Genomic DNA, 13,374 nt, shown 5'->3' with positions numbered 1-13,374 from the left:
ATTTTTTTCGTAAAGCAGAGTTGTTCTTCTGTTAACTTTTTTCAAAAAAGTTTGGCAAGACCTGCATTTTAGTAAGTTAAATTGGAGTTACTATTGTACACAAGGGTGTACTTGGGATATAAATAGACGTGGCTCGAGAAGGAGGGGTACGTTCTGGATATTTACTCACAATCGATAGACTGATTTTCAGTTGTAGATGGGAATGATTCCCTCGACAGAGCATAGGGTCTATCACAGGATCAATGGCTGCTACCGGGTTCATGGCTGAAAATACTTAAGTTGTATGCAACTTAATGCAAGTATTTGCAAATTCTTTTAAAATTAAAACATCAATTTGAGTAAACTAACATCATTATTCTCATACTTAAATTAATCAAGGTCCAGTATTATGAAAGCATAAATAGTAAGTGTACAACCCCATTTCATTGAGATTATTAACATAACAAGATCTGCATAAGGGGTGATCACAACTTATTAACCACTGACAAGAAACAAACCTATTTTATTAAGCATTTACATAATTCAATTCAACTGCCAATACTTAATTTGGTCCCTAAAATGTTCAATTTTAAGCATTGTCCAATTCCAACTCCGTGAATCTACCAAAAGCAATGTCGTTTCATAAATGGCAAAAAGAACAATGCTGTTCGGTTTAGAAGCTGAGCCGTCGTCGCAAGTTCGTTGTTCGGTTTGTTAAGCGGAGGCGAATTTGGAATGAATTGTGTTGTTTGCTATTGGTTCAAAGAAACATTAACCACAAGTGACAACCACAAGATCAAGGTACCAAATTTCATAAAGCATCGTCAAATTAATTATGGTCTTAGCTGTAGAATCATTCAATTTCATACAAGAACATCAAACATTGCACGTAGTTTTTCACAAAAAATCTATTTAGGATTAAACTTAATGTTCCTTAAGGAAATACAGAGACGACGAAAGGATACCAAGGCCAAAAAAATATGGTTCTGCTAATGTTGCGTTCTCTATATTTATTGTTCATTTTGTTTATAGACTAAGCAATGTTTTCATCATGCACGACCCATAGGTTCAAAATGCTAAATAATACAATAATATATAACAATGCCTCCAAACCACTCCAGATAAATACATCACACAAACAACACGATGATCATAAAGTTGACAAAAGGAACTGAACATTCAATTTCTCAAGTCTCAACATCTCGAAAATTAAAGCTAAAGGTAAAAATTACAATATCCAAATATTTGAGACTCCACATAAAGTTTAAACTATGGACACTCTTCAATACAATGGAAAAGTTGGAAAAAATCTACGCATAAACTTACTGATATAATAAAACCAGGCCATACGCCAACGTGGATTGATGCACAAAACTGTTATGAGGGCCAACAATATTGTTATGTAAGATGCTGTGAAACTCCAATAAAAAGTTATCATGTCCACCATGGTTTCCTTTTCTCCGTCGTCATTGGATTGTGATGATGCTGAAGACTCGACATGTTCACACTTTCGATTGACGAATGGTCCACAAAGACCAGGATTACCTATGTAGTTTTCCTCAACAAAGCCTCCAAATTGTCCTGTACTAGGTGGTGTTCCAGAAAGGTTGTTGTATGACACATTGAAGGTTGACAAAAAGTTTAGCTGGGTTAGTTCATTGGGTATCTTACCACTCAAGTCATTGTATGATAAGTCAAGACTCTCTATTTGGGTAAGATTTGAAAAAGTGATTGGAATGGGACCAGACAAGTGATTATGTGATAGATTCAAGGCTCTAATTTGTTGTAGGTCTCCAATTTGAGAAGGGATGACACCTGTTAGCTTATTGCATGATAAATCCAATCCAGTCATATTCTCTAGAACTATACCCTTGTAAGAGTATTCATTGTGCTTTGTTCTGAACTCCACTTCAAATTGTAGTTCTTCTTTCAACGAATTTCCAATCCATGGATGTCGAATCAACAAACTAGCATTGAAGGAAATATCTGTAGGAGCTCCGTACATTGAGAATTCAAAAATAGGACCGTCATCATCATCATTATGAACATATTGTCTCATTCCAAATGACATATTTTGGAGGCAAGATGGTATTGAAGCATTGAGCATGTTCCGTGATAGATCCATTATGTCGATCTTTTTGAACCAACAAAATTGAATTGGAATTTCTCCTTCAAAATTGTTCCCTCCTAATAAAAGAACCCTCAACTCTGAGAGCTTATCCATCCAGTTGGGAATTTTACCTGAAAGTTTGTTCTCCCTCAAATCTAGAAGTTGTAGTTTTGAGCCTTCAGAGAGTTCAAATGGTATAAATCCAGAGAGATCATTCTGTTGTAAATACAAGAATCTCAGAGATCCAGCTGTGAACTTTGGGATTGCTCCAATTAACTTGTTTTGAGAAAGATCCAAAATATAAAGACTGGACATGTTGGAAATCTCAATAGGGATCTGACCTTCTAATTGATTTTTAGACATAAGAAGGACATACATGTTAGAAAACATCCCAATTGAACTAGGAATTCTGCCTGTGATCGAGTTATTGGATATGGATAGCATTAGTATTCTTGTATTATTTCCCTTTCCCAATACATCATCAAGTGTTCCACTAAAGTTGTTATTATTCAGTAATAAAACTTCCATACTCACAAATTTAGGAATATTCCCACGTAGAGAGTTGTTGGAGAGAATCAAGTATTGTAAATTATCGCAATATGTGGCCAGTTGTTTAGGTAACTCACCTGAGAAATTATTATGAGAGAGGTCAAAGTACTCAAGATTTTTCATCTTACCAATTGATGAAGGTATATTTCCTTCAAAGCTATTCCATGAAAAGTTCAAATAGGTAATACTTGGAAGGAATATATCTTCTGGAAGCAAACCACTAAAATTGTTGTTTGATAGATCCAAATATTGTATGGCATCATTATTTATCAACCAACTTGGGAGTGAGCCAACAATATTGTTGCTAGAGAGGTCCATCAGTATCAAATTATATTGATAAGAAAGAAAAGTAGGAATGACACTTCCTTTGTCCTTGTTTAGGTTGCAATTTCTAAGAATGAGGGACTTCAATTGAAATTTAGGAAACCACTTTGTTTTTTCAGTTTCAATGTGTACTCCAGTGCTGTTTTTCGATGAAATATGTAGATGCTGAAGATTGGAGTGATTAGCCAAAATGATAAGTGAAAATGATCCTTGCATGTAATTTTCATAGAGTGATAAGAATGTCAAGGATGTGAGATTACTAATGAAGGATGGAAAATTTCCACTGAATAGATTATGGCTAAGGTCAAGAATTCTGAGGTTTGTTAAGTTACTTAAACACTCAGGAAGTTTAGCCCCAAACATGTTTTTGCTGATATCCAGTTCTACCAAATCCTTCAAATTGCATAGTCCTGTCATAATTAACTATGTCCAGTTATCTTTACAAAAATTGACATTATCATAAAAATCTTAAAGTTTTTCCAATGGACTCAATATATATATATATATATATATATTAATTTACAAATCAAACCAATTAATTATTTATGTTTGATAGTATTGATACCTTCAATTGAGCCGTTCATTTGATTATAGCTTAAACTTAACATTTTCAATTTTTTCAAGTGTTGAACATCTGCAAAAAAGAAAAAAAAAAAAAAAGTACATATTTAGAGATATAATATTCAATAAATCTGTAAGAACTAAGAAATTTAAAGAAGAGGCCTTTGTGTCAGAGCTGATTGACATGGAGACCAAATTCTTGGAGAATCCTTGATGACAAATTGGTATATGGGAATCATTCAGCTCGGCATACTATGTTAGGAAATACAAAAGCTCCGGTTCATTTCACCATTGGGTTTCAACAATAGCCAATATCACATTGGTGATCAACCTTATGAAACTTCACCATTCATTACAAAAAAATTTATGAAACTTCTATTATCTTCCTTCTTTCCCAAGAGATAATAGAAGCTAAGGCGCTAGAGTGTGCAAAGAGTATTATGTGGAGAGTGGCAAAACATATTTAATTAGAATTATTTTATTGAATTTAATTAAAGATTGTAAACTCATTAACTTAGAGCCTCTATTGAGAATATGATTTATAAACAAACTGCTAACTCCTAAACAATGTCTGAATTTCTCAAACAGAATAAATTTTCCTATAAAATCTTTTTCCATAAATAGTGGTAATAAATTTTGTGTTCCTTTGTAACCATAAATAGTAGTTGAAACAAAAATAATAGTAAAAGTACCTTCAACATGTAGTGAACCAATAAATTGATTACCATCCAAGTCCAATAGTTCTAGCCGACTAAATTTGGCAAAATCTGTTGCAAGGACATAATACTTTTTTTTTTAAATGAAACTAAAAACATTTGCCATAATATATTATTTGAAGATGCGTACCTAAAGTGGAGAGAGAACAATTGAACTTGTTATCTCTCAAAATCAAACTCCTTAATGATATGAAACCATACAAACTTGTTATGATATTGCAGTTTAGCTCATTATGGGAAAGGTCTAAGACCTCCAACTCCTTTGATCTCGAAAATCCTTCAACAATATACATAATGAAAAGCTTTTGTTAATTAATTTCAATTCCTACCAATGATTCATAACCAGTTTTTCATTTTATTTAAAGTCTCTTATTATCGTTAAAAATTAATATTTTCTTCGAGATCTTATAATTGTCTTCTAATTCATTCACTTCATCACATAAACTCCACAAATAAATTATTGAAACAAAATGTACCTTGAGCAGAGAAGTTTTTCATTGAATTAGAACCCAACTTCAAAGTTGTTAGAGCAGTCAATCCATTCAAACTTGACAAAATGCTACTGTTTAGATAATAGTTGTCTGAAAGGTCTAATGTCTCCAATTTTTCAAGTCTTGGAAAACCTTCAAAACAAGCATACTAAGCTATGAGAAGTTTACATTTGATAACAAATATGTTGTATAGTGATGCCATTTACTTTCTACACAATCTTTGATTAATGAAAACAGTTTCTTGTTAATTAAGAGTTTATTTCTACACTTGTTTCAAAAGAGAAATAAAAGTCACGAAAAATGAAGGGGAAAAAAAAAACAGCGAGTCATGTGAAATAGAAAAACAAACCACTCAGTTTGTCTAAAAAATTACATAGGTCGATCCTAAAATTAAAGAATTTATGAAATCATTATAAAATTAAAGAATTAATGAAATCATTATAAAATTAAAAACACTTTCATAGTATCAATCAATATCTGAGACTATCTTAAAGACCGAATTGGCAATAAAAAACAAACGTGACTTAAAAAAAAGTTCATTTCACAAATTAATTTTAGTTATTGTTAATTTAAGAAGAAAATAGTCTAACGCCTAAATAATATTAATATTTGAGATTTATATCTTCAAATTCTCCAAATCAACTTGTGAACCTCTTTAAAAAAACTTCATAACGTGGGTTCCATGAATTTTAATGACTATTTGTCAAAAAAAAAAAAAAAGAATTTAATGACCAAGTGCGTGTGACATATTAACAATTTATTTATCTTTTTTTTGTCAAGTAATTTATTAGCTATAAATTCACATCTTGAGGTAAATAAATGAAGAATAAGGATTCAAACACCGACCCTAACATACTGCAATGTTCCGATCAATTGAGCTACGTTTATGGAAAGATTTATATATTTCTCAAAAAAAATTTGGGTTAATAGGCTTTTACCCCCCTGCCATTTTGGAGTTTTTTGGTATACCCCCCTATCAAAAAAAAACTTGGAGATTCCCCCCTGTAAAATGAAGATTCTTTGGTTTACGCCCCCCAAACCATATGACTGGATTAATGGGATGATGTGGCACGCTGATTGTGCATAATTAAGGAGGTGGCATGCTGACGTGGCTTTTTTTTTATTTCTTTTCCAATTATTTTTTTCTCTATTTGAATTTCTTTTATTAAAAACTTAATTTTATAAATTAAAAACATTAAAAAAAATATATTTTTTCTTTTCTCCTCCATTTCCTCCTTCCTTCTCTCTCTCTCGTCCCCATTCTTCCTTCTCTCCATGTTCTTCTTTTTACTCCCTTCTCTCTCATTCCCATTTCCTCCTTCCTATTCTCTTCTCTGGGCAAAAACATAGCCAAAAACATAAACAATACAAATCAAAACAACTTTTGGATCCAATCAAACAACAATAACACACAAACAAATACAACATATTGAGATTCAAACAACAACAATCCATTTTTTATCAAACCCATTTTTCGACCCATAAACAACATCAATAACATTTTTCGGATTTTTTTCTTCGGATTTATGGGTTAGAATTTTCAGACCTATTTTGAGACTCTTTTGCTTTTATGGGTGAGAAGATGAATGTTTGTGATTTGTGATTTGGGATGTTGTTGATGATGTGTTGTTGTGAGTTTGAAAAGAAGATGTTTGTTGTTGTTGTGTTGAATTGTTGTGTTGTTGTGTTTGTTGTGTTGATGTAGATGATGAAGTAGAGAAGAATAGAAGAAGAGGGTCGCTGCTGGAGGAGAAGAAGGGGAGAAAAAGATTTGGAATTTTTAATTTATCATTAGGGGTATTTTAGGTATTTCACATTTTTAACATAATTTTAAAAATAAAAAAATAAAAATTATGACGTGTCAGTGCCACTTCATCCATCGTTACACAGTCAGCACGCCACATCAACTAAATTACACAGTCAGATGGACTCAGGGTCCAAAACCAAAGAATCTTCATTTTGCAAGGGGGAATCTCCAAGTTTTTTTTTTGTAGGGGGGTAAACCAAAAGACGCCCAAATGGCAGGGGGGTAAAAGCCTATTAACCCAAAAAATTTATAGTGTTACAATGTTACGGGGAAAAAAGAAAAAGAAAAAAAATGGAAGATTCGAAATTAAATTCCAAGCTTATATCTTAGAATGAGAAATTTCATGCCAGACGGAGGGCAACTCCTCGTTAAAATTATCTCTCTTGTATTAATTATTTTTTAATTATGCTAATGACATAACATTTACCGTATTATTTACTTTTTTTTAAGGAATTTACCGTATTATTTACAACACTTATTTTTGTATTGGTCAAAATTTATACTAATCCCACCAAATTTAATAAGACCTATTGATATTCTAGATAAATATAGAGATAGAAAGAATTCATATATTTCAATCACATATATAAAAAGAATTCTTTCATTCATCCATATGCAAGATATTGTAAATACTAAATACAGACATCTATTTTCTTTTTTGTGTTCTACCGATATCTATTTTTATATTGTCAATTATTTATACTTTTTAAAATTAATATTAAAATGTTAGCATATTTAACACACAAAAAAATCAAAATTAACAAACTTTTTAAATTTGTTAACTAAGTCTTATATATAAGTACTAAAGTTGCATTGCTGATTGATAAAACATACAAGATTCAAACAAGCAGTCATATCCATCGTATGTAGTACAAAAATGAATAAAAATCCTTGTTAACAAATGGCCTCAGGACACTTTTTAAGAATACATAAATAGAAATAATTGATGAATTTTAAGTAGAAAAAATTATATTTTAAAATTTCAATACATTGAATGCACCATTTCCAAGATAACATTTCTTCTTTAGTCTTTTTATCAAATGTCTTGAGGGCACTTATTAACATTTCCCGTAAATAAATTATACAAACAAATTGTACCTTGAGCGAAGAAGTTATTATCTATTTTGTTATTACCGAGGTTCAAAGTTGTTAGAGCCGTTAATCCATTATTCAAACTTGATAAGATGCTACTATTTAGATGGTTCCTTGAAAGGTCTAATGTCTCCACCATTTTAATTCCTTGAAAACCTTCAAAAGAAGCATAGTAAGTTAGTTTGAAAGAAACAGAGAAAGCTATGAGACCATCTTTTAATTATGCTAGTGATATACTTCCTCCGTCCCTATATCTAAGCACCAATTTGATTTTATTTTTGTCTCTAAATGTAAACCCGTTTTCATATTACTAGATGCATTTTTTTTTTTTTTTCTAAACATACCCTTAATTAATACTACTAGCTTGTATTGAAATATGAAAAATTAAATTTAATACACATACAAACAAATGACAATTTAGTAATATTAACGCACAAAACAGACATATTAATTACACCGAAAACTTTATTAAAAAATATGAAAAATGCAAAAGGAGGTTACATATAGGGACGGAGAGAGTACTATTTACAACACTTATGTTTGTATTGGTTGAAATTTATATTGATCCCACCAAATTTAGTAAGACCATCTGACAAAGAATTCATATATTTTTTTTGATTCGTATATAAGATATTGTAAATAGAAAGTACTGACATCTCTCTTAATTGAGATTTGTACATTGATTTTTTATGTTGTAAAATAATAATCTTATTTAGAAAACTTAAACTCACCGGTCAATTATTGCTAATTATGACAATATGAATTATTTATTTATTTATTTTTTTTTGGTCAACACTACAAGAAAAATGACCATTTGCCAAGAATTTTGCCAGGGACATAAAACCCCTAGCAAATTTGCCATGAAAAATGTCAAGGAAACCCCTCACAAATGGACTTTAAGAAATGCGAGGACCACTTACCATAAGACAGGGGTTTGCCCCGGGCAAAAAGACACAACCCCTGTCTTTAATTTGAGCGCCAAACTTGAAATTCAAAAAATCTAGTTGTGCAGCTTTTTCAAAAAAAAACTTGCCAAAAGAAGGGATTCCCTGCAAAACCTGCTGTTTTGACTTGACAAAACCTGCTGCAAAAACTGTGCTGCCAGCAAGCCAGGGGTTTTACCCCTCGGATATTGCTGTACGGCCGTGGCATATTCCTGCACCATTGCCAAACCGTGTACCTTCAATTTTATATATCACCAAATATGTCCACAACTTATGTTTTTATCCATTTGGTGACCATTACCACTAACACACCATATGCATCATATCCATTTGAAAATCACTCTGAAGTCTGAAACCGCTAATGAAGACGTTGCTGCTATGGTTCTTAGTTCTTACACTCTATTTCCATTAATCATTGTTTTACTCATGAAAGCTTCTTCTTGTTTTTCTTTCTATTTTCAATTTAGCACCTTCTTCATGCTCCTTCTTTTACACGTGATCTTTCTAGTTAGGGTGTCAAGCTAGTACTTTTACCCATGAACTTCTCTTTATATTGCTGCATTTTTTCTTTCCTATTACAAGCATGACCTTCATAGCGATTACTGGTTCAAAAGGAAGATGATGGTCATGGCATTTTTTGTAATCATTTTCTTGTCTTATTGTTGTGTGATCTTTTTAGTGTTGCTCTTAGATCTGGAAAGAAAAAAATCGGTTGTCTATTATCTTTGCCCAATATTGATAACAATTGTGTTTTGTCATAAAATGACTACATAATACTAAAACCATCTTTTAAAATAAAATTGTTAAGACTCAATAACGAAAATTCAATCTATAGTAAATGTAGTTGTTATATTAAAATGTGTGTTATATCAATCCTTATGATTTTCTTAACATTTCGTTCATTTTAACAACCAGACAATACAATTTTTACATGTGGATAAAATTAACTCAATTTAATTAATAAATTTATAAATATCTTTTATGCCAATATTTTTTTGAAGGATCTTATATGCCAATATGAAAACAACTTTAAATATACATTTTTTTCAAAAACAACTTTGACAAAAAAATCAATTTTTAATTAATTTAAATACATTTCATTAATTAAAATTATTTTAAAAACATTTAATTAATAATTAAAAAATCAGTTTAAAAAATAAAACCAGTTTTTTAAAAAAATTAATATACCATTTGCCAGGGGTTATACCACTCGCAAAGGCCTTGGCTTAAGTTACCCTGCTGATTTGACATTCCGTCAGTCAGCAGTCAAGTCAGAGCAGACCTGCATAGTTGCAGACAAAAGTGACGAATTTTGCCAGGGAATAAGACAGGGTTTAAGTGACGCAGTTTGTCAGGGGTTTAGCCCCTCGTTTTTTTTCCAGGGGTGTAACCCCTCACAAAATGTTAGCGATGAGCTGTTTTGCCAGGGTTTCCGCCCCTGGCAAATTCCCTCATAAATGTCCCTTTTCTCAGGGATTCTGTCATTTTCTCAGGGATTTTGCCCCTGGCAAAATGCAATGTTTCTTGTAGTGCAAGTAGCCTAATGGCAAGAGCTCACACAATTAAATTGTGGAGAAGTGGAGTGTCGGGGTTCGAACCCCGGCCCCTGCATATAATATGCGATATCCCTACCAACTGAGTTAAGCTCACGGGGATAATATAAATTAAAATGTTAACAAATTTAACACAACAAATAAAAATTAATGAACTTTTTTAATTTGTATAAGTTTAATAAAGAAATTTTAATATAAATTAAAATGTTAACAAATTTAACACAACAAATAAAAATTAAAGAACTTTTTTAATTTGTATAAGTTTAATAAAGAAATTTTATATATAAGGGCCAACGTAGTACCTTCATTGCCAATCCAACCTTGAAAGGAGTTATAGGACAAGTCAAGGAGGCGTAGCTCTTCAAATGGACGGAACAATGAAACATTTAACATCTTAGAATCAGGGGTCTCAAATAGTAACAAGTAAAGGGATAATTCAGTTATGTGACCAGAAGAGGTGTTAGAGCACTTGACTCTTTTCCAAGAACAACAATTGCTATCTCTATCATCAACCCATGAACCCAATTCTTTGATATTATAAGAATACTCTTCTGTGCTATGGTAAGAATATCCTTCGTCTTGTGACAAGATGTAGTGCTTGATCTCCAACAACCCTATTCTCTCTTTCTCTAAGCATCCGTTACATCCTTGATTTTGAATTAACATTAAAATCACAAAATATAAAAGGGAACTAATTATCAAACCCAACTTCATTTTTGAGAAATGTATGGGTATTGTGTGCAGTTTTGGTCCGAATCCTATAATCACCTCATATACATTATATACACTAAAATTATGGGATATTATCTATTACAAGAAACTTCCACCAAGCACAAGAAAGACTTGGAGTTGACTAGAGATGATGACATTTGAGAAAGATGCTAAACTTATCTTGCATGATATTAAATATGTATGTGAACATTAGTAGTTAGTTGTTGCTTTCAATATAGTAACCATATAGGGGTCTTTGTTTGGTAGTTTAACGGAAGGATGTAAGTATTTGAGTGGTAAAGAGGTCATTTGCTCAACTTCTCCCTCAAACAAATAGGATAGTAAGTAATAATTAAGTATACTAACATCGGTCATTAAAAATAGTTTAACCAGCGTCAAATAAGTTTAAAGTTATAAGAAGTAAAATTCTCCCATTTACTTTTTTTTTTCTCCCAATTTATATATCATTTTGCAATATCAATAAATCTTAATTTTTTCCAGTATCAATAAATCTTAATTTTTTCCTTCTATTATAAGTTTTTTTTTCCATCTATTATACTTAAAATGCTGTTTTAGCCATTGCCTAAATTTTGTATTTGAATTTTCCATTCCTGTTCTATGTTCTCATCAAACTGAAAACTTTCGGTTCCTGCCTACATTGAAAAATATAAGGAATCAGTGAGGAGAGGAAAAAGTATTCACTTTTTAAACTATGATATAACAAACCTTGATGTAGCCATAGTTAATTTTGATATACACCGTCAATTTAAAAAAAAAAAAATTATATTATTAACAAATCACAATTAATTATATGTACAACTTTAGAAGTAGTTATCATTGAAGTTAAATGATTTCAATGATATGACAATTGCAAGTGTAAAAAATCTTTAAATTGGCTGTGCATATAAATTAAACTAATAGGAAGTGGAAAATGTTACCGGAAAATTATGATAACATATCATTTAGTTTTGTAAGTGTCTTTCTTTCCGGCAAGAATCATTATGTTGGGACTTTTCAGTCTTGCCCCAAATTCATGTATACACAAAGATGGGACTTTTCAATTCCAAGAAACTTCCTTGAAGCACAAGAAAGACTTGGAGTTGACTAGAGAATATGACATTTGACAAAGATGCTAATGTTATCTTGCTGCTTGCAAGACTAAATATACGTACGTATGTTAACATTACTAGTTTAATTAATACTCTCTCCATCTCAAATTATAATTTTGAAAAAAAAAAAAGAAAAAAAAAAAAAAGTTGTCCCAAATTATAAGTTGTTTTACGGTAACATTAATGTTAATTTTCCTATTATACTCTTACCTATTTATTAATTTCAATCATTTTAAGACAAATGTGTAAAACTACTGATAATATCTCTTTCATATACAATATTAATTACATTTCTTAATATGTTTTTGCAAAATAACTAGTATAAGTAGAATGACAAAACAAATTTTATATTATTTGTGAATAATTCCAACCAAGCAACTGCGTAATAAGCTCTTTTGTATAAAAATGAAAAACTCTTTCTACATTTCATTCTCGTTTGAATTTGAAAGACAATCAGGGGCAGCCTTGCACCGTTGATTACCCATAGCTAGAATGGGTAAAGTTGCCATTCAGATCATAAGAAAGATCTTCCAATGAAAAAACAAGTATATGATCATTTGCCAATTTTGATTCATGTGTTTCCCATTACCTGCATCGACCATAATATTAATATGGCAGTTATATGTGAACACTGAAGCATTTGAGCTTCAAATATTTCCCATCATTGTGTTGCAAGTGATGCTGAATTTTTAAAGCATGGTGGTGACGACTTCTCTGGTATGGTTATGATGTTTTAATTTCAATGTTAGTCAAAAACAATTACTCAAACTCGATCGCAAGTCAAAAACACAAAAGTTAACTGGAATATATGAAGCTATTCCAATAAGTGACGGCCAAAGGCCATAGTAGAAAGATGCAAAACCTTCCTCTCATACCATGCTCAATGCGACCTGGAAAAGCCATTCTGTTCATTAAATCAGACAGATCTCACGAAAACGCTTAAACAAGGTTCAACAACTAATTGTAATCTCATGGATATAAACAAATTAGTAAGATACATTGACATTCGAGGTATTAGAAAAATATAAGAAGTTACTTTACAAAAAACAACAAAAGTGTTAAATATGAGAGCTAAACCTTTCAATGAAAAACAATAACATTATGAAAGAAACCGTAAAACATAGGGTCTCATAATGAATTACTTACAAAAGCACTTTGTTAAAAGTTTGTTAATTAGGTCCTTGTCTTTATGTTTTTGTCACATGTCGAGGAATGTGGTTTAGAAACTTTTGAGAAAGACAGAGACTAATTTGAAATATTAATAGAGTTAGAGACTAATTTGAGATTGACTTATAAAGACATGACCCGATTTGGTGGTTGAAGAATTAATTAATGACAAAAGAAAACTAAAGGCAAATATTAATGGCATTGGAGTTAGTATTGTACACAAGGCTCTCTAGAAGGGAATGATTCCATCGACAGAGCATG

The 13,374-nt window shown here is 31.3% G+C and overlaps 2 protein-coding genes across 2 annotated transcripts in view; both read right to left on the bottom strand.

Annotated features, from left to right (window-relative positions):
* The window catches only part of LOC11418179 (receptor-like protein 15), a 41,303-nt gene extending 36,547 nt beyond the window's left edge, over positions 1-4,756 (bottom strand). Inside the window, exon 1 of the mRNA XM_039832996.1 lies at positions 4,370-4,756. Within this exon, the coding sequence (XP_039688930.1) occupies positions 4,370-4,532 (163 nt within the window). The 5' untranslated portion in view covers positions 4,533-4,756. The remainder of the gene's footprint in view (positions 1-4,369) is intronic.
* A 2,583-nt stretch (positions 4,757-7,339) lies between these two features.
* Positions 7,340-11,011, bottom strand: LOC11409218 (receptor-like protein 14). The gene is made up of 3 exons (XM_039832571.1): positions 10,429-11,011; positions 7,636-7,785; positions 7,340-7,353 (listed from the first exon to the last, which is right to left on the bottom strand). The coding sequence occupies exons 1-3, from the start codon at positions 10,838-10,840 to the stop codon at positions 7,340-7,342; spliced, it is 576 nt and encodes a 191-aa protein (XP_039688505.1). The 5' UTR covers positions 10,841-11,011.
* Between the last annotated feature and the right edge of the window lie 2,363 nt (positions 11,012-13,374).

Source organism: Medicago truncatula, chromosome 4, assembly GCF_003473485.1.
Source record: "Medicago truncatula cultivar Jemalong A17 chromosome 4, MtrunA17r5.0-ANR, whole genome shotgun sequence".
Lineage (NCBI taxonomy): Eukaryota > Viridiplantae > Streptophyta > Magnoliopsida > Fabales > Fabaceae > Medicago > Medicago truncatula.
Note: the sequence above shows the minus strand (reverse complement) of the source record. Positions and strands in the feature narration are given on the sequence as shown.

Coding starts and splice junctions, on each gene's coding strand:
- LOC11409218 (XM_039832571.1), bottom strand. CDS start 10,840: ATGAAGTTGGGTTTGATAATTAGTTCCCTTTTATATTTTGTGATTTTA. Junction 7,786..10,428: donor AGGTTGGATTGGCAATGAAG/GTACTACGTTGG, acceptor CTTCTTTTGAAG/GTTTTCAAGGAATTAAAATG.